The sequence below is a fragment of the Miniopterus schreibersii genome (genome assembly GCF_964146895.1).
Source record: "Miniopterus schreibersii genome assembly, chromosome: 20".
Taxonomy (NCBI): domain Eukaryota; kingdom Metazoa; phylum Chordata; class Mammalia; order Chiroptera; family Miniopteridae; genus Miniopterus; species Miniopterus schreibersii.
The window spans coordinates 13,877,539-13,898,445 of NC_138122.1; the positions used below are offsets into that span (position 1 = coordinate 13,877,539).

Sequence of the window (20,907 nt, forward strand, 5' to 3'; positions counted from 1 at the left end):
AGGACACATACCTAGGTTGTGGGTTCGATCCCTAGTCGGGGTGCATACGGGAAGAGTCGATCGATGTTTCTCTCTCACATCGATGTTTCTCTCTCTCTCTCTCCCTTCCTCTCTCTCTAAAAATCAATAAAAGCATATACTTGGGAGAGGATTAAATGTATATCTATTATGCAGCCATAAAAAGGAATGAAATTCTGACACATGCAACAACATGGACAGGCCTTGAAAACATTATGCTAAATGAAGTAAGCCAGACACAAAAGGACAAATGCTGTATGATTCTGTTACCTAGAGTAGTCAAATTCATAGGGAGAGAAAATAGAATAGAGGTTATCTGGGGCGAGGGATGGGGGAGAATTACTGTTAAGTGAGTACAGAGATTTTGTTGGAGATGATGAAAAAGTTGTGGATATAGACAGTGGTGATGGTTACACAACTTTGTGAATGTATTTAATGTCGCTGAACTGTACACTTACCAATGGTTAAAGTAATAAGTTTTATGTTATGTATGTTTTATCACAATTAAATTTTTTTTGATGTTAAAAAATAGGGATGGGGATTAGGATAGGGAAAATAAATGAACAACACCCAGACTGTCCTCATGGAGCTTACAGTCTAATGGAAGAGGCAGACAAATCAAAAGTGATGTGTAACCAGAAATGTGAAAAATGAGATAAATTTCTGGGTACAGATGGCAGACTGGACTCAACACCTTTGCTCTTTCCTAAAACCCCACCTACATGTCAGTCAAGGGATTTTTATGTGAAGGTAAAAACCATCAAGGATGAGGCACTGAGAGAGGGACAATAGCAACAACATATAGGAGGCTGGAGAGCCAAGGGATGCATGTAGATATCTTAGAGGACTGAGAAAACTGAGTCCCCCAAGCAGTGGAGGAGGCCAGGAAGCACCCTACTCTTCACCACAGACCCCTCAAAGGCTCAGGAGCCAGAGGCATAGCATAGCTCTGAAGGTGGGGAAGCAGGAAAGGGTGACAAACAAGAGGGATTGGTTGAAACTCTATTTAAGAAGCAGTTGGAAGCCAGATCCATCCTCTACTGTAAGAGGTTGGGATGTGCCCCTTACACCTCAGCAGAAGGCTATAGGCTCATTCTCCAGAGAGAGTTAAACAGAGGGTCTCCGGCCTTGGGGGAACCAGGACAGATAAAGGCAAGTAGTGTCCAAAACAGAGGGATTAAGTAAACATCAGCATTCTGGATCCCTGTTCTCTTTCTCTTCTTGGCAGGAGATTAGAAAAATCTCCTCTGGAGCATCTGACCAGTCTGAAAAGAATGACCTAAAGACAGTACCATGGGGGATTACATAACAAGTAGCTAAACTGGGTCATCCTATCATGAAGCTCAGTGAAGAAACCCCTCCCTCAAACTCAGAGATTGCAATCAGCTTTTTAATTCCCAATTCTTAAAATATAATCAATAAGGGGGGAAAAGACCAATTGGAGTGAGTAGGGACTTTGAAGGAAAAAAAAAATACTACTTAATATCTTCAGAGATAAGAGAAGATATTGTAATTATAAAATAAAAACAGGATGTGATAAAACAGGAACTTTTAGACCAAAAGAATTCTAATAAATTAAAAATAGGAGAGCAGAGTCCATCCAGGCATGGCTCAGTGGTTGAGCATCGACCTAGGATCCAGGAGATCGTGGTTTGATTCCCAGTCAGGGCACATGCCGGGTTGCAGGCTCGATCCCCAGTCGGAGGCATGCAGGAGGCAGCTGATCAATGACGACTCTCTCATCATTGATGTTTCTATCTCTCTCTCTCCTTTTCCCTTTCTCTCTCTGAAATCAATAAAGATATATTAAAAAAAAAAAAAATAGGAGAGCAGAAACCAGAGACTGAATAGAAGGCTGAATGACAAATTAGAGAAAATCTACCAGAAAACTGATAAAAAAGACAGATATGTAAATAGAAAAAATACATTTGAAAAAGTAGGGATTTAGCCCAGGGTTCCAACATCTTAATAGTAGGATATCAAGAAGAAAGAAGAGAAAAAAAGAGGGGAGAGAATCACTAATGAAACAATATAAGAAAATTTCCTAGATCTGAAGGACCCACATTTCTAGACTGAAAGAACCCATGGAGAGCTTAAAATAATGGATTAAAATAGATACACACAACAGCACATCATTATGAAATGTCAAAGTATTAGAGAAAAAGAAAAGCTCTTACAACCTCCCAGAGAAAAACATCCGAAGCCAGAAGTCAATGGAGCAAGGTGTTTAATCTTCTGAAGGAAAATTATTTCTAACCTAGAATTCTATACCCAACCAAGCTATCAACTAAGTTGTAGGAGGAACATATTTTCAGATATGCAAGGTCCCCAAAAGTTTACTTCCTATATGTTCTTTCTCAGGAAACTATACTTGACCCTGAAAACACAGGTGTTAGGGGCACCAACCCCTCAAGCAGTTGAAAATTTGTATAACTTTTGACTCCCCCAAAACTCAACTACTAATAGTCTATTGCTGATGAGAAGACTTACTGATGACACAGCCAATTAACACATATTTTGCATACTATATATATTATATACTGTATTTTTACAATAAAGTAAGCTAGAGAAAAGAACATGTTATCAAGAGAAGGAAGAGAAAATATATTTATAGCATTGTACTGTGTTTATTGATACTGTAAGTTTATTTTTATTTTTTTAAAAATATATCTTTATTGATTTCAGAAAGAGGATGAGAGAGGGAGAGAGAGAGAGAAAAACATCAATGATGAGAGAGTCATTGATTGGCTGCCTCCTGCACACCCCCAACTGGGGATCAAGCCCACAACCCAGGCATATGCCCTCACCAGGAATCGAACCACGATCTCCTGGATCCTAGGTCGATGCTCAACCTCTGAGTCACATGTGGCCAGGCGATACTGTAAGTTTAGATCGTCTGTTTATAAGACGAAAACAAAATCCATGTATAAGTGAACCCACACAGTTCCAGTCCATGTTATTCAAGGGTCAAATGTACTCAACCTAAATGAGGGCATAAACCAAGAAAAGGAAGATGTGGGATGGGAGAACACAAGAGCAAGGCAAACGGACTCCCCAGGTTGACAGTGATGGGAAATCCCAGAATGACATTTGTGCAGCCAGCAGAGGGGGCAATAATTCAGACCTGAGAGAGTTAGAGGCTGGGGGATACATTCCTTCAAAGAGATGAAACCAACAGCCTGCTTTAGGTCCTAAACCTCTTAGGGGGATTTAGGAAACTGGCAGAAAGTTGGGGTAGAATTTGTGGTAAGTATGCAGAAAATAAAGCAAACTCCAGGGAAAACAGAAAACTGTTCGGGGAAAGAAATCAAAGTTTACAAAACGGCTTGGAAGGCACATAGACTAGAAAGGGTCCATGTATGTCAAAGGGCAAAAGGAGGGAAAAGACTAATACTATCTTCTTCCATAGTGGGAAGTCAATAGATAAGGCAAAACTGAAAAAATTAGGAAGCAACACAAACAAAGGTAAATTCCGAAGGAACCAGCTAAAAGTTGAAAAGGATAGCTATTTTTTGGTAACAGACCTTGTAGACCCATTTGACTCTAAACCATGAACATGCATGACTTTATAAAAATAAAAATGAAATAAAAGATCCATGGTACCATGGGTATATAACAGGGACACAGCTTTAGATAGGGAGGTGGACTCTGAGCTGAGAGCTGATGGTTGAGTAGGGTTAACAAGGCAAGAGGAGGGAACAGCTAGTGCAATGGTCTTAGGGGGTGAAAGATCAGTAAAGTTAAGGCAGAGCCCAGCAGAGAGGAGGTTGCAGAGGTGGGAGAAGAAACAGACTTATGCAGTGCAGAGTCACATTTTGAAAGGATCTTTCTTAGAAAGGTGTGAAGAACCAGTTAGAAGGGGCCAGAGTGGAGGACACAAGGAGACCAGCTGAAGGTGATTACAGAAGTCACTGTGAGAGCTCTTGGTGCCTTGGACCTGGGCAGTGGTAAGGAGGTAGGGGAGGAAGTGAAAACGGATTCAGAATGATTTGGGAGGAAGAACTGATAGGATCAGATGACAGACTGGGTCATGGGAGAGAGAGGCTGGGGTTCCTGGGTTTCTTTCTATGGATGAGAAAAGAAAAGAGACTTTTAAAAAATCTTGTAGCAGACACTTATCAACATGGAGATAATGTAGTATTGTCTGAGGGCAGCAGAGAAAGAACCCCAAGAGAGACTTACTCCATGCTTCCTGGAAACAGATAATATTGACTCCACACATTGCAGCCACCTCTACAATGGCTTCTATACGTCTGTGAAGGGCAGAGACCTGGGAGTTTAAAAATCAAGTATTAGAAGAGCATTTGAGATCTTGCTTCCCAGCAATATCATCAGCTTGGCTCAAATAAACTCACAAAAATTCTCTACAAATTTGGATGTTTCTTATATTGACATTTGCTGGCAGGATTTTGAAGACCCCTATCCAGGACTACCCCGCAGACCTGTACCTGGTGCTAGGTACCAGCATGGTCCCCTTGTGCTTCACCGCTCCCCACTTCAAACTCGATGAACTTGGAAAGGACATCAAATAAAGACATTCTCCAAACTCATTGGAAGGAAACTTATCAGGCACCTAACCATGAATGAACACCTACAAGGTGTTCTGCCTTACAAGGGACATCAAAGATTCCTCTAGGATGAGACGCTGTTGACACCAGAGGTAGACAGCTATCCCAAGACATTGACAAGGCCTGTACACCTATGGATTGATGCTGAACTCAGAAACTATTTTGTTTGATTGTCTTTACCTGCCTGCTAACGATATTAGCAATAATATTTATACTTGTTCTTTGGGTTTTTCTATATAGTCCAACTGTTTATGATTACTGAACATGTATAAGATAACTGTTAATAATCTTTTTATGGCTTATGTAAATGTTATATTAGATGCCATAAACAGAAAAATGAGACAGACAGCAAAACTTGGATCATGATAGTTCACAGGACAGAAATGATCCAGACTGTTGACTGCCTTTCATGTACCTGCCCTTTCCTTTTTGGGAAAATTCAGGCTCAACTCACATCCCATAGTTAGCTACAGTATTGCTCCACCTCCAAAGGTCAATAAGAGGATGATGATACTGAGACTTCCTAGGAATGAGACTTGCTAGTGCTGTGAGACCATACTATCCATCAATGCATTCTTTGGATTGATTTATGACCAAAAGGGGGGAATTGAGGACAAAAAAAGGGGCTCTATGGAAAGTAACTTCACAGGATTATCTGATCATAAATTTCTAACTGGGCAGGTCATGTTGGGTAGTCACGCCTCAGGCCTATAACTTCCTCAGTAAAAGGTTATCTTTGCCTTAAGCAAGCCTAAGCCCTACCCATTGTTTCTGTGATTCTAGGTTAACATACCTTTGAAATGACTTTTTTTCAGACCTCTTTTACCTGCCCTTTACCCAGACCTCTCAGAAGCTTAACAACCCTCAATAGAGCATGTAATCTTATTAACTATCCTGTAATCCAATCCCTGCCTTGCTTTCTCTCACTTTCATGTAATCTTCCTTATATTCCATCCTTAATTCCAAATGTATAAAACAAACTGCAAAACTGTTATTCTCTGGAGATTTGAGATCATGCTTCCTGGCAATGTTGTCAGTTTGGCTTAAATAAACTCATAAAAATTCTCTACAAATAAATAAAAATCAAGGATTAGAACACATTAGTTCTATTGGTTGAGACCATTTTAGAACTCACCCCAATGCACATGGAACAACAACCCCCTATTCGGTCAGCTGCCAGAGGATGAGCAGGGTGGGGAGGTTCTGACATCTCATACTGTCATCAGGTTCAAAATCTACATGAAAAGGGGGAGCTACAGAAGTTCTGGGGTCCCACACACCCTCGATACTGCCTTTCTGAGCCTCAGTTTCCTTGACTGGAGAATGGGTAGACCATTGCCTGCCTCATGGGGTTGTGAGGAGGATGCTCTGCTATGAGGATGCTGGTTACTGCAAGAGGATGGCCCACATCCAGTGGGCCTACTGCACACCAGGACCATCCCCTGGGTTAACTGTTCCCTCCCGCCAGAACACAGTCCACTTTCCACCGCCCTGTATGCAAGGCTTCAGGAATGCCTCGTTTTGCCACTTTTATTTTTCTGTGTGTATCTTATGACTGAATGACTTGCCTTTCTCGGCTATGCCCGTGGCCAGGAATGTGCTTCCTTCTCCCACCCAGTCCTCCCTGGATAGGTTATCTATGTCACATGTCACCCACAGAGGGGAGACTCTCCCAGGAGTATTGAGGTATCTCTACTCTCCCCAGCCCCTGTGGTGGTGCTGTTCCCATTGTGCTGTCACATTCCTTCACTGTCTGTCACTCCCATGACCCCACGAGTTCCTTGGGGGCAAGAGGCAAGTGTCCTCATCTCTGTGTCCTCAGCATGATGGCTGGCTCCCAGGAGACATTCAGAAGTGTTTGTTCAAAGAAAGACCAGGGGAACAAGGCTGAAAACCCAGAAAGCACAAGCTCTTTACAATGTTCTGTCTCTCCCCAGCAAGACTGCGCACACCAGGGCTCCACAGATGTTTGCTGGGGGCTGACAGTGTGCAAAATGTGCTTCTAGGTGCTGTGGGGATGGGAACAGCACCCCTGCCCATGATGACCTGACAATCTGGGAATGGTCAAGGAGATATGTTGACAATCAGCTAATCTGAAAATCAGAAATCTTTTAATCCAACCAAAGCAGAGGAAGGACAGATGTGAAAGACAATGCAGAACCTGAACTGGAATCCAACTGATCTTAGGTTTCGTAAGAATCCCAAAGAAATCTCAGCATGCTGTATCCAGAGGCCACCTCTGCAGAGAAAGTTGGGAAGTTTGAGCAGCGGGAGGAAAGCTGTGAAGAAATAAGTGTATACAACACACTGCCCGCATCTGTGACATGTTTCTTTAGGGAAACACAAGATGCTGTCACATTGATATTAATTGTAAGGTCATAAGCAAATGCCTATCATATTCCTGCAACCCTGTAGGCACCACCAGCTGACAGACATCTGGGTGCAGTAAGTCACACCCTGAGGAACAAGGCAGAGGAACACCTGGACGGACACACAGGTCCTGACTGGTGTGTGCTGGCAGGAGACTGAGAGGCAGAGTTCCATGGAGAGTGTGAGCCAGCCAAAAGGGCACCATCCCAATCGGTAAATGGAAAAATAGATCAATTGCAGGAAAGGAAGCAGAGGTGTAGGTGGAAAGAACAGTGAGTAGTGAGAGGAAGGCAGAGAAAGTGTAGCAGCCAGAAGAAAAAGAAGAGTCAGAAACAGGCAGGAGGGAAGGGGGACAGCCAGGACAGAAATGTCTGGGCAGACTGTTTGCTCACTAGATGTACCTGCAGACCCAGAGCAAGCAGCCAGCAGGAGACTGTGGATGTGTTCAAAACAGAGAGCAGGGCACAGCCTGTTTATATATTTATGGTCAAAAGCAGTCGCACCTGTTTGGCCACAGGGGCATCCGCGGGCAGGGGGATTTTGTTCTGAACAAGCCCCACACGCACTGTCCGAGGTCCCCTCAGCTGCTCTTCTGCTGCCTCGAAGGCATATCCCTGCAGCTCAAAGTCCCCTTCAGAGGCCAACTCAAAAGCCCTGCTGGGCAGGTCGAGTTTCCTAAATGGGCAGGAAAGAAGAAGGGAGATGATTTGCATGAGGTGTGCTGAATTTAAAATTCCCCCAAGCCCAGAGTTATTCATCAGGTAGGGAAGAGGTTATGTGTCCTGGCAAGAAGGCACACAGAGCAGTCCAATGCCAGGTGGAATCTGGAGGAGAGGGAGGGCCTGGATGGTTGGAAACAGACACCACTCTGAGTGTGGACTTAACCTGATGGTCACTGGGGAAATTTCAGCAGGCAGACGGGAGTGGTCAGATGTGGCTAAGGGAGGCAGCAGGGTGGGTGATGGAAGCGGCAGGGAGACTAGTCAAGAGTTGATATTTGAGTTGCTGAAATCAGTGTGGAGATTAAAGTCTCAGCAATCAGCACAGAAGTGAGGGAATGGATTCCCAAAAATGTCTGTGGACTAGAATGAGAGGGCTCTGCTGAGCCTGGGGGATGGGGTGGGCTGTGATAAGACAGGGGCTGTTGAGAACCAGGCTCAGGAAATGGCTGGGTGGAGAGGCCAGGACTGATAGCATGAAAGAGGATCCTGTGGCCCTTCACTACTAAGGATTACAAGTCTCCTGTGATCCCCACTATTCTGTCCTACTGCCACTTCCAGACGGGAGACAGTTCCATGCACAGTGCTGGGTATGCTTGGTGAGGGGCCAAGTGTCTAGACCAAAGGACCAAGTGCTCATCCTGGTTTGTGATTTATTAACAAAGGTAAGTGGATTATTTATAAAGCCTCCCACTGAAGTGACCGTTGGCCACATGGCAAACACCTCCTGATGCCTGTTGCATGCTTGGTGCTGAGGTGAAACCCACAGGGGCATGAGGCTTGGCCCCTGGCCAGGAAGGCCTTACCATCTGGGGACGAGATGGTTATGAAATACCCAGAGAACACATCAAAAAATAACCTGACAGCCATTATCTAATGATAATATTTCCCTCCTACTTTAAGTCACTTTCTTAAAGATGTTTCTTTCAAAATCACAGCCCTGTCAGCCCAAGCCCCTGTTGCCGCCCCCTGCCAGGCAGTTTCCGTATGACAGCCTTGACAGCTCCTGAGATGGGTTCCACCCCTGACAATCAGTTCCGTTCCTTCAGCAGGTTAGAAATAACAGCAGTGCCCACACCTCGCCTCCCTTTGCCATGATTGCCTCAGACACAGTCCTCCTTCTCTCAGGCAGAGCCCCCCATCTCGGCAGGCCCCAGCCCCAGGACAAGTCACCGTGGTGGACGGGAGAAGGAAAAGGGTGTTCTGCTGCCCCTAGGACCATGGCCAGGGAGCCAGACCACCCTTTGGGAGAGGTCCTGGCAGCCCAGTCCTTGTGCCAGGAAGATACTAGGTGGCTGAGGTCTGGTCTCAGGTTTGCAAGCCTGACTGTAACCATCACCTGGGTGATGTCCTTTAGCCTCTAGCCACCTCTCCCCATCTACTGCCCACAGCTGCCTGCTCTCCCCATCCTTCCACCACCATCAGCCCCATTGTTCCACCACAACCTTCCTGCCTCCTCACCATCTATGCTGAGTGCTGCCTCCATCCCTCCATCCCTCAGCTCCCTGCAGACACTCTTTCTCCCAGGCCTGAGGCAATGCAGGCCAGGCCCCTCCACTTTTGGGGCCCCACCTCTCCTCGACACCCCCTACAGCAAGATTTCCCCACCCTGGTGTTATCCAGGGGGTCCATCGCCAAGCCTTGGAGAACCCATTCAACCCTTGGGCCCCATTCCACAAACCATTTGCTGTGCCCACCAAAGGTTTGGCTCAGGGATGTGGCGGGGCACAGATCCGCCACGACCCAGGAAGGGCAGAGACCAGCAAATGAGCCACAACCTCACACAAGGAGAGGTGGAGGATCTGTGCTGCCCACAACCTTGCCTTGTTCCCCATAGTTGGTTGCCTGCGCCCCCACCCCTCTTGGGCTCACCTCCAACTTCATGGGGGAAAACTTATCACTTCCTGTCCTGGCCCAAACACCCTCCAGGCCCTTCTTTCTGGCCCCCTACCTCTCCACCCAGGGTCAGGGCAGACCTTGCCTGAGCAAGCTCAGCTCCTGCCTCCTCAGCAACCTCTCGCTACTGGAACTTCACCTTTCCCCTTGTTTTAAATAATAAAATAATAAAATTTGTTACAAAAGAAACACATGCTCATAGGGGAAAAAAAAAATCAAAGAGTGAAAAAGTATATCAAATGAAAATGAGTTCCCCTCTCCATCCTACCTCTTAGCCCCCATCCTGAATTCCAGAGATGACCCCTCTTAACAATAATTTATGTATCTTTCCAATATTTTTCTATATAATAGCATCAGTCTGTATATTCAGCTCTCCCACTTGCCTTTTTCATTTAAGACATGACATCTCTCCCTGTCTCCTACAGACCTACTATATCCACAACTAAAGATAACTGAGCCTTTCCCATTAAAAATTAGGAAAAGCAAGCAAGCAGGGAGAGCAGGCTCTACACAGGTCCCCCTTGTTACCTCACTTGCTTTCCCCTCTCCCCTCCATAGGAAGCGTCCCTACAATCCTCACCTGCCACACCTTCCTCAGCTCTGTTTCCCAGCTCCTCATCAAAATCCACCAGCCACCTGAGGTTCCAAGCCAGAAGCCAGAACGACCCATCCACACCATCTGTTGACTTCCCTAAGACCTCTAGAACCCTTCCTCCTCTCCAACCCCAGGCACTCTGTTTGCTTTAGGCCTCATATTTCACCTTCACTTTTCAAATTCACCTTGGAAGGCCCCCACCACCATCAGGACAAGTCCTGCTGCCTCAGCATGGCATTTAGAGCCCCCAGGACCACGAGGGCTACTCCCTCCTGCTCTCTTGGGCAATCCCCACAGCACTCTACACTCACAGTGTATGGGCATGTCCCCTGAATGGGCATGTCCCCTGGTGTCCGGGCCTTGGACTAGAGTACCTGAGTACTTCCTGTGTCTAACCAACTCCTCCATCTCCCCTTCAGGATGCAGCTCAAGCATGGCACCCCTGGGAAGCCTTCCTGACCTACGCCAACCCTGTACATGTAGACAACCACTTTTAAAAGCCCCTTTGTTGTTGTTGTTGTTAATCCTTACCCGAGGAATTTTTCCCATTGATTTTTAGAGAGAGTGGAAAGGAGAGAGGGAGGGGGAGGAAGGGGGGAGAGAGAGAGAGAAACATCGATGTAAGAGAGACACATTGATTGCCTCCCACATGCTCCCGATCAGGGCTGGGGATTAAACCTGCAACCCAGGTATGTGCCCTTGACTGGGAATTGAACCCGAGACCCTTCGGTATGCAGGCCGACAGTCTAACCACTGAGCCACACCAGCCATGGCTGGCTTCCTCATTCTTGTATCCCTAGTGCTCAAGACAAAAATAAATGCTCAATAAATGTTTGTTAAATGAATAAATGTTTCTTGGTTCTGGCTGTCTTAAAATTGAGCATCAGTGTTCTTTGGGGATTTCATCTGTCCGGCACAGTCAAGGCCCATATAGTTCATTCACTTAGCAAACATTTACTAAGCATCATCTTTGTAGGGCACAGCAAGTCATTGGGAGAGAAGGTGGTCTTCTGTGGAGCACAGAGGGAGTTCAAAGGAGGGGCTGAGGACTCAGGCTCCACCAGACCTTCACAGAGGGGTCCATATTTGAGTCAGGCTATGAGGAAACAATAGTAGTTTAAGTAGGAGAAGTTTTTAAATGACTAATTTCCTATCATTTAAGATGATTAAGTTCCTTCCAAATCCCACCGAATTGCAAGAACTGAGCAAGGACACAGGTTTACGCCCTAAAGGTAAAGCCTGGAAGGGTTCAGTGCTGAGTGAAACAGACCAGTAAAAGAGAATTGGAAAAATAAAGGAAAGGGGGAGCCACAAAGGAATTGCAAGAACTGAGTAAGGACACAGGTTGATGCCCTAGAGGTAAAGCCTGGAAGGGTTCAGTGCTGAGTGAAGCAGACCAGTAAAAGATAATTGGAAAAATAAAGGAAAGGGGGAGCAACAAAGTCAGTTATTGTGAGCCAAGACCCAGGATGAGGCCTGGCAGTCACTGGTCAATAAATGTTAGCTCCCATTTTACCACCCATTATAATCCCTCCCCACACTAGAGGAGCCCAAATGCTCATGGAAAGTCCTTCTTAAAGGTAGTCTTTACCCTGATTTCTAGAATGTGCCCCAGCCAATCACCTATGTGGAAAACTTATTTCTCTTTTCCTAAGACTCTTGTGTTTTGCCTCTCCCTGACACAAGCCCTCTGTTTTTTTCCCAGGAGAACATGCCGACCTCACCCTTAAAATAAACCTATTCTCATCCCGAGAGCAGTAGCCTGAGATGCCCCTTGCTTTAAGACACCTTGAAACCTTCTTTGGGAGCCTCAGCTCTAAGAGGCCTCCCCAGTGATGAGCCTTGACAGCTTTGGTGGAAAGTGGTATTCCAGCATGAGCACACTGGAGGTGCCTTGAAGGTCATCCAGTCCCGTTCCTCCTCTTTGGGTATGAAGACCCCTTTTTGACAAAGTTCTGTACCACTCCCACCTCCAAAGGCAGTTGTTCCATCTTTATCATCGACTGTGAAACACCTGAGGATCTGAGGTCGGACCTCCCTGCAGTAACTCCATAGCATGGGTAGCTGGGAACCATTGATCCAATCAACACCCTCAAGTTTCTGGTGAGCTGATCAGGCTCCTGCCTTAAGGTCACCTCGAAGGTCAGGGAGCCCACCCATTGGCAAGGAAGTGGGAGGGCATTTAGTCAGAAGCTGCATGGGGTCAGAGTTCATTGTAAGAGTCACAGAAATCCCTTATAGCTTTTACACAAAGGAGCAACAGGATATGATTTACATTTTCTGGTTGCTTTGAGAAAAGTGGACTGAGGAGAAACCAGAGTGGAAGGGGAAGTGTCTTCCAGCTTTGTATACCCAGGGTCCAGCAGTGCAATGCCCTCAGAAAGCCCTGGTGATGCACAGGACTGGCTGGCGGTGGAAAAACACTTGCACAGCGTGTAGTAACTCACTTCTGTGGCTCGGCAAGCAGGACAGGTTCCTTGACCAACCAGTTTCAGCAGGCCTCTACCTCCAAGGGACCCTTATAGGCCGAGTCACTGCGAGGAGGAGGGGCTGGGGCTGGACAATCCGTTGACCTGCTAGGGGCTCTGGTTGGAGACACTGACTAGAATAGGATCTGGGCAAAGCCCTGATCACTGGAAGTGGAGAAGGAGTTAGGGAGAAAGCCTCGGGGAGTAAAAAGCCAGTCTTTTCCTTTCCCTTCCGGTTCCGGTTCCGGTTCCGGGTGACGGGAGGAGAAGTGGCTTGTAAAGGTCACGCCAGGTTGTATAACCCCTGAGCGGCCTAGAGCCGTCACATCTAGACTTTCTTACGGTCTCTGCTCGCCCTCTCAGGACTTCACCACCGCCCCGTCCGAGTCCTTCAGATCCCGAAGCACTCTCCCTGGTCACCCCTGCCCACACTCACTGGCCCTAAGCGCCCCCTCCCCCCTAAACCCCTGGCCCCAGACCTGGTCTCCTTGCCATAAAGAAGGCGTTTCACCTCCAGCAGGTCTGTGGGCGGCAGGTGCTTCTCCAAGCACTGCTCCAGCGACTTCCATTCAGGCCCAGCCATGGCTGAAGACCGCAAGCTCCCGGCGTCCAGACCCAAACTGCCTGCCCTTTACCCCCGGGGGAGGAGGAGGAGGGGGAGGAGGCGGCGGCGGCCAGGCCCGCGTACCTGCCCAGAGCTCCAAGCTCTACCCTTCGGCCTCTGGGGGGCTCACTGAGAACACGCCCCTCCTCGTGCCTCCGCAGCAAGCAGCCAATCAGTGCTCCGGAGCTTCGCGGGTGGTCCCGCCCCTTGCCCTTCGCACCTCCTTCCGCACGCGCCGGGACACGCCCCCTCGGCCACCCGGCCGCTCCGAGCCCTCGCGCCTCAACTGCTGCGGTTCCGTGGCCCTCCGAGGCCCTCGAGCCGGTTCCCAGGGCCGGTTCCTGGCCCCTTTGCTCTCGTTCGCCTTCGGGTTCCACCTCTCACCTGCCCCGAGGTGTAGGGGCGGGACCGACAGCCTGGAGACTCGGCGGTGAGGGAGGCTGCGGCGCCGGTCTGAGGTAAAGGGCCGGCCCACCGCGGCGCCGCTTCCGCCCTCTTGGACCCTTGCGGGGCCAGTTCCCGCCGCAGCCCGTGGGCAGGGCCTCTCCCCACCGCGACTTAAGTCGCCGGTCGGCAAATGGGGACAGCAAGCCCGCGGGCCCGCCGCACAGGACTGCGCTGGAAGGTACAGGACGAGTTTCAGTGTCCCAAGGGCAGGAGGCTGCCCCTCCGCCTTCCAGTGTCCCTTATTTCTGAGAATTTCTAACCCCCGAGGGGCCCGACCCGGAGTCCTGGCCGCGCGCCCCACCCCGGGCTTCGGCCTCGGAACCCTGGGCCGTGCCTGCATCGCTTGAGCGAAGGGTCAAATGAACCCATGAGCTTTCGTTAAGTTAATACTGCAAAATGCGGGGTCCCCCGCACAGGGGCTCACCCTCTGGACCCTTGGGCCCCTTTCAGTTTTGCCATCTGCTCCGGGTGTTTCCACGTGGGCACTTTTCTGGGAGGGAGGCGCTTGAGACTGTCGCTGAAGTGATAGGTGTGTGAGGCCCCTCTTGCAGTTCCCTCGGATCCAGAGGGCGCTACCCCCTCAGGAGCCAAAGAAGGGCCTCTTTGCAACCCTGCTGAGAATTAGAACAGTAAGACCAGCCTAACAGGCTGGCACCGTAGTGAAGGAACATGTCGGCCCAGTTTAGCCATTTGCAAACCTTGTAACCTCAGGAAAGTTATTCAGACATTGAAAAAGTAAGATAAGAACAAAGGTGTTGAAGGGCCAAAGACTTTAGATATTTTATATGGGCCCCTAACTCAACTTTTGGTCATTGTTTTGATAAAGGTTAACCGAGAGTTTCCAGCATCCGATGGAGCTGCCTTTTCAAGAATGCAAAACTTGACTGAAGGCTTTTACATACAAGGCTCTGCGATAAGGGCAATACACACACAGACGATCAAGACCTAGTCCATTTTCTCCATGATTTAAGGTAGGGACATACTTGTAAATACGGCAGATTTAAATAACTTGATATGAAAAGGGTATACAGTATGCTATGGAGCTCAGAGCAAGGGGCGATTTCTGGCCTAGAAAAAGAAACTGTTTAAGGCCTCATGGAAGAGGCCTTATTGTTAACTCAAAATGCCTTGACTACTCTTATCTTCTGTACGCTATTTTCTATTTTAGTTAGTGGCCTCACTGCCCACTCATTTCCCAAGCCTTTGGAAGTCATCCCCAACTCCTATGTTCTTTCTTTCCCCCATACAGTCAAACATCAAGTTCTGCTAAACTTACCTCCTGAATTTTGTTAAAATCCTTACCCCTCCCACCTTATGCTGGCAATCATGTCATCTTTTGCTTGAATTGTTACCAGTCTTCTAATCTACCTCTGGTGTCTATTCTTAGTTGTCTTTCTAAAGCTAGTATCTTAACCTTCCTTTGTATCCTCTCATTCAGTGTCTCCCTACCTGGAATGACTTTCCATCTTCTGTTTTGTGAACTCCTACTCATCCTCAAGAGGCAGTTCAAATATCACCTCTGGAAAGTCTTCTCCAATTTCTCCAGGAAAAGTTGGATTCCACTATCCCTTTATGAACACCTCTATTAGAGCATTTATCAAACTCTGTTGTGTAATTACTTCTGACCTCTGGGCAGGAACTAGGTCCGGTCTACTTTTATATCGATAGTGCTTTGGCACTCAGTAAATGATAGTTGAAGGAATTAATTCTGATGAGATCAGGACAGATTCATTAAGGTGCTGACATTTGAGTTGAACCTTGAAGCAGAAGTAGAAACTATTATTACTAGTTAAATTGCTTAATTCATCTTTCCCTATTGTTAGGTGACAAGCCATTCACATTAGGCCATTATAAACCAGGGTTTCAGCAGGAACTGCACTGGACTAGAAATCCAAGGACTCGGGTTCAGCCCTGGTTCTACACATTTTCTTCATCTATAAATGAGGATAATAAAGTCCATCCCACTTTCTTTGACTTGAAAGAATCAAATAAGCTAATTTAAAATATCTTAGAAAAATCTATATAGTGTTATCTCTGTTATTTGTAATCGAGGAAAAGGTGTTTCAATATAATATTCTCATGGGAAATCATAACTATGCCATCCTTAATGTACTGAATACTTATCTTTGAGGTATTTCTCTAGTAGTAATATTGAATCACTTATATTCTTCCCACCAGTTCTTCCAGCGATAAATAGCATACCTTTGAAAGGAGTAATTTTGATGAAGGCTGCAGTCTGAGGCCATGAAATATAGCAAAGCTGATTAGTGTGAACCCTGAGAAGAAAAAATTTAGGAAAAACACCCATTAACTAAGAAGGGCTCCTGGTGGTTAACTGGGCTCAAATAAAAATAAACATTAAAAAAAGCAGCCCTGGCCAATGCGTTCAGTGGTTAGAGCCTCAGCCTGCACACTGAATGGTCTTGGGTCTGATTCCGGGTCAAGGGCATGTACCTTGGTTGTGGGTTCACTCCCTGCTCCCGGTTGGGGCATATACGGGAGGCAACCAGTAGATGTGTCTGTCTTGCATCCATGTTTCTCCCTCTCTCTCTCCCCTCCACCGCCCACCCCCTTCCCTTCCACTCTTTCTGAAAAACAATGGAAAAAATATCATGTGAGGATTAACAAGACACACACAAAAAAGAAAAGCCTAGCAGCCATTTCTGCACAGGGGACTCTCATGCAAACTGCACTTCCCAGAGAAGCTCCTCTGCACTAGACTACCTGCCCTGAAACCACCTGCTAAACTTCCTGCCTGCACTGAGCCAGCCCTTATAAAGGTTTCCTGGAATCCTATTCCAACCAATAGGAATAAACCTTTCCCTATCCAGTCAAAGCTGCCCAGCTTGGACCCATCAGAGTGGCTCTGTTCTGACCAATCAGAACAGTCCTTTGGACCAATCATACAGTGAGGATTTGGCATCCTCATTTGCATAAGGACAGTCAGAGACCATTGGTGGGGACTTCTGTCTATATAAGTCAGCTTCACTGTGGCTGGGGGAGTGCATTTTCCACCTAAGACTTTGTTTGGTAGCAGAGCCCTCAGCCCTGCTATTTGTACAGCCCAAGCTGTATTATTGTTGAGCTGTTTGCACGAAATAGTTTCCTTCTTCACTCCTTCCCCAATTGGAGATCCCTATTGGCATTGATTTGGTGCCAATGACCATTGACTATCAGTTGACACTAGCCTAAGCTGAAATCTAGTCCATGACCCATCACTAGTTAAGCTAATCATTTGGGCTAGAAAACTAAAAAAATAACTCTATGGGGATTAAGAGACTGAGCAGGTACACAGCTGTGCATAGCCAAAGGGTGAAAAAAGGGTATAGGTTTAGATATTTGTTAAATATTAAGATTGCAAAATCAGCCCGGCCAGGGTGGCTTAGCAGTTGAGCATCCACCTATGATCCAGGAGAGTTCAGTTCAATTCCCAATCAGGGCACATGCCTGGGTTGAGGGCTCCATACCCAGCAGGGGGCGTGCAGGAGGCAGCCAATCAATGACTCTTATCATTGATGTTTTTCTCTCTCTCTCTCTCTCTCTCTCTCTCTCTCTCTCTCCCCACCCCCCCCCCTTTTTCTCTCTGAAGTCAATAAAGATATATTTTAAAAATAAGAATGCAAAATCTACCTTGGCTAGTGTTGCTCAGTGGTTTAGAGTGTCTGCCTGTGCACTGAAGAGTCATGGGTTCAATTCTCGGTCAAGGGCAGGCACCTGGGTTGCAGGTTCAATCCCTGGTCCCCGTTGGGGCGTGTGCAGGAGGCAGCCAATCAATGTTTCTCTCTTTCTCCCCCTCCCTGCCTTCCACTCTCTCTAAAAATCAATGAAAAAAATATCCTTGGGTGAGGATTAACCAAAAAAAAAAAAAAAAAGCAAAATCCCAGGTTGAATTTTTGCGACACAAATTTCATGAAGTATCAACATGGTAAATAAACCTTTTTCTCCACCTCCTTCTCCCCCTAGAACAACTGCACAAATATTAGCAGCAAACAGTATTAGCATATTTTAGCCCCAAACAGTTATTTCCAACAAGTGATCCAAAGATGAAATAGGCTGCCTCTGCAGGCGGTGAGTTCTCAGCCAATATGGAAGTTCAAGTACTGTCCAAATGACCACTTGGTGGGAGTGTTGTAGAAGAAAGTCATCAGATGGGTCATTGAACCAGTATATTGCTTTAACATGAATCAAAAAAACCAGGGATGTTAAGTCCAAAGAACCATAAACAGACCGTAGAACAATACAAGACAGTTTGGTATATAAAGAAATGAGTCAAGAAGTAAAAAGAAGACTCCATTATTAATAGTAGTAGTTGTGTATTTGTGTGGCTTTTTAAAAAAATTAAAATAATTTCATTTTTAGAGAGAGAGCTAAACATCAATCCTGCACGTGCCCCAACCCAGGATTGAACCTTCAACCCTGCAACCCAGGCATGTACCCTGACTGGGAATCGAACTGGCAACCATTTGGTGCATGGGATGATGTCCAGCCAACTGAGCCACACCTACCTGGGCTAGTTGGTTTTAAAGGAAAAGGATCACTTTTATTGCTAGTATATGTGGACTTCAATTCTGGGAACTAATGGTGACAGGAGTTCTGGTCCCAGAATCAGAAGATGAAACAAGTATCTTATTGTTGCAAAGAGTAATTTCAACTTGGAAATGGTTGTATCTGGAGCTCAATAAGGGGAACAAAAAATAACTGTGGGGATTAAGAGATTGGGGCAGGCACACAGCCATAACCGCCTAAGGGTACAACGAATGTATAGAAAGAATTAGATATTTAAGCCAGACCAAATAGACTTGTGTTCTGTGCTGTACCATCTCTAGATAACTGGCATCTTAAAATCCTTAACACTGAAGCAAGGTAGATTTTGTGCTCTGAGAGACTGTATTGTGTGCTTGTTATTGTGGAGGGTTTGCAGTATTGTAATAATATACCAGGTTTTCTGTACTACCAACAAACTTAACACAGGCAAGTCCTACCCTTAGTCTCAGATCTCAGTCCTTGCTGAATCAGAACTAAACCTTGCTACCAGCCCTGCCTGAATTAGTTCCTCAAACTGAATAACTAGTCTGCCATGTTGGGGACATTAAGCTTTCTTGTATTCCAGTAATTGAAGCTATGTTTTGTTTCCTTAAACCCAAATCTCTGACATCCCAGCACACTGCCACCTTTAAACTTAGCACTGCCGAAGACTTGAATCTGGATTTTGAGTCTCACTGTTTGCTGGGCCCTGCTAGCTATTCCCAGACTCTAACATAGACTACTCCCTGGACTGCCACTGCTAAATCCCAGAGCCCCAGAGCCTTACCTTTGGGTCTCTGTGAGCGCTGCAGGTATAGGCTTCAATTCTCTAAGAATTATGTCCCCCTTCATCATCAGGAGCCTTTCTTACAATCCCAAGTTTCTCCCTAATCAAGGGAGTTAGTCTGACCATGCCAGCTACACCTAGGGAACCAAACTGATATTGGCCTTTGCTCAGAGCAATGTACAGAGGGCCATCTCCCATACTCAGCCTCTGCAGCCACTAGCCATCAAAACCTTCCTGAACCTGGTACCATATATCCTGCTGGACTTCCAGGCCATGCTTCTGGGCTCCCAGCCCCATCTCTGTTAACTGGGTATTTTCCTGTGCAGACTCTGAAGAGTTAGTGTCAATAGTCCATGGCAGGCTGCACAGCTTTCCTCACAAGGACCTTATAGCCATTTAATATTTGTTCTCTTCATTGGTCAGTTTTATAAAGATGTTTTGAATGTGCCAAATACTGTGCCAAACATGAATAAGTCATATGGTGCTTATTTTCGTAATCATCATAATAACAGCTCCTATTTCTTGACCACCTGCTGTGCATCAGGCACTGTGCTAGGCCTATAAGTGACAGATTTATAGGGGACAGAGGGGATGCATTGTGAGGGGTTAGGGGGGAAAGCTGGGTAGTTTGTATTACATACATAAGGCTGCAGACACAGCACATGGTTAGTGCTTAATAAACAGTAGCTGTGTTTACAATATTAAGTGATAACATTACCAAAAGTGCCACACAGGTCCAGAGGTGGTAGAACAAACTTCTGAGCTAGAAGGATGTGTGAAGGACACAGGAAGGTCAACCCAAGAAGAAGAAAAGCAAGACTGCAAGCAGAAAAAGTGCCAGTCTGTCTGGAACACCAGAGTAGATAAAGGGTTGCACTGCACCAGTGTATGAAGATATGTAGAGAGTTCTAAAGACATGTACACTAAGGAGTGACTCTAGTCATGAAACCCTTTGCCATATTCACAGGAGAAAAATGATTGTCTGAAGCCGTAAAAACCGGAAGGATAAGACAAGTCTGAAAATTATCCAATTCAAGGAAGGAAGATTGCAGACTGCTTAGTCACCTGAAGAGAGAGAGTAGACCTTACGAAATGAGAGGAGATGATTACATCACTTAAGTGAGCATTGATCAACATGTTTGGCAGGACAAGTGGAAATGTTTTTTCTTAAATAATTCAAGCCTGCAGGCTTCCAACCCAGTTTAAGGTAGTAGAAAGGTCTGCTATATATAAATACGTGTGGTGTTCCAGTGGTGAATGAGGAGCATGTAAAGGAGGAATAAGTAAAACTTACTGTCCGTATTTAACTGAGAGTGATGAATAAAGCCCCTGATGGTAAATGCACAATAGCCTTCAGTTGAACCCCTTACGTAAGGAGAAGGAAATACTATTTGCTTGCTGACATGGAGTGTAACATACTTAAGCCATATAATAATATTATAGTTGGAGGGAGCCAGGCCTGATGATTTAAAGACATTTTTACTTCTAATGTCCTTTATTTCTATAAGGTAGACTTAATTCAAAATCTATGACACATTTTCATAGCTGGTTGTTCATCTTTTCCTCATTATTTTTCTGAATTAATACAGAAAGTGGTGAGAAAACAAGTGAAATTAAAAGAGTATTAAAAGTTATGGCCATATGCAATAGGATTATAAAGTAATCATACCGTTTAATAACTTTCTCATCCATTGGGAAGCAGTGTTCTTATTTAATCAGAAGCAGCATGGTACAGAGTAAAATCATAAGTTTTTAAAGTCTCAGCTTGCTGTGTATTAGTTTTATGACCCTGAGCAAGTTACGTTACTTCTCTGGACCTCCTTTTACTCTTTTATAGCATAAGATGATAGTACAGTACTTGCTGGTATGGCTGCTTCAAGGATTAAATGAAAAGCAGGTCTGTGAAATAAT

At 46.0% G+C, this 20,907-nt stretch overlaps 1 protein-coding gene and 1 long non-coding RNA gene across 4 annotated transcripts in view; one reads left to right on the top strand and one right to left on the bottom strand.

Annotated features, from left to right (window-relative positions):
* Positions 1-13,357, bottom strand: part of UPB1 (beta-ureidopropionase 1) — a 30,586-nt gene extending 17,229 nt beyond the window's left edge. For all 3 annotated transcript variants that reach the window (XM_081122851.1, XM_081122852.1, XM_081122850.1), the window contains exons 1-3: positions 13,114-13,357; positions 7,460-7,631; positions 4,201-4,288 (exon numbers count right to left, since the gene is read on the bottom strand). In XM_081122851.1, the coding sequence (XP_080978977.1) occupies positions 4,201-4,288; positions 7,460-7,631; positions 13,114-13,217 (364 nt within the window). In that variant the 5' untranslated portion in view covers positions 13,218-13,357. The remainder of the gene's footprint in view (positions 1-4,200; positions 4,289-7,459; positions 7,632-13,113) is intronic.
* Positions 13,358-13,490: 133 nt separating this feature from the next.
* The window catches only part of LOC308549824, a 52,450-nt gene continuing 45,033 nt past the window's right edge, over positions 13,491-20,907 (top strand). Inside the window, exons 1-2 of the long non-coding RNA XR_013997791.1 lie at positions 13,491-13,696; positions 14,512-14,656. This is a non-coding gene — a long non-coding RNA (uncharacterized lncRNA). The remainder of the gene's footprint in view (positions 13,697-14,511; positions 14,657-20,907) is intronic.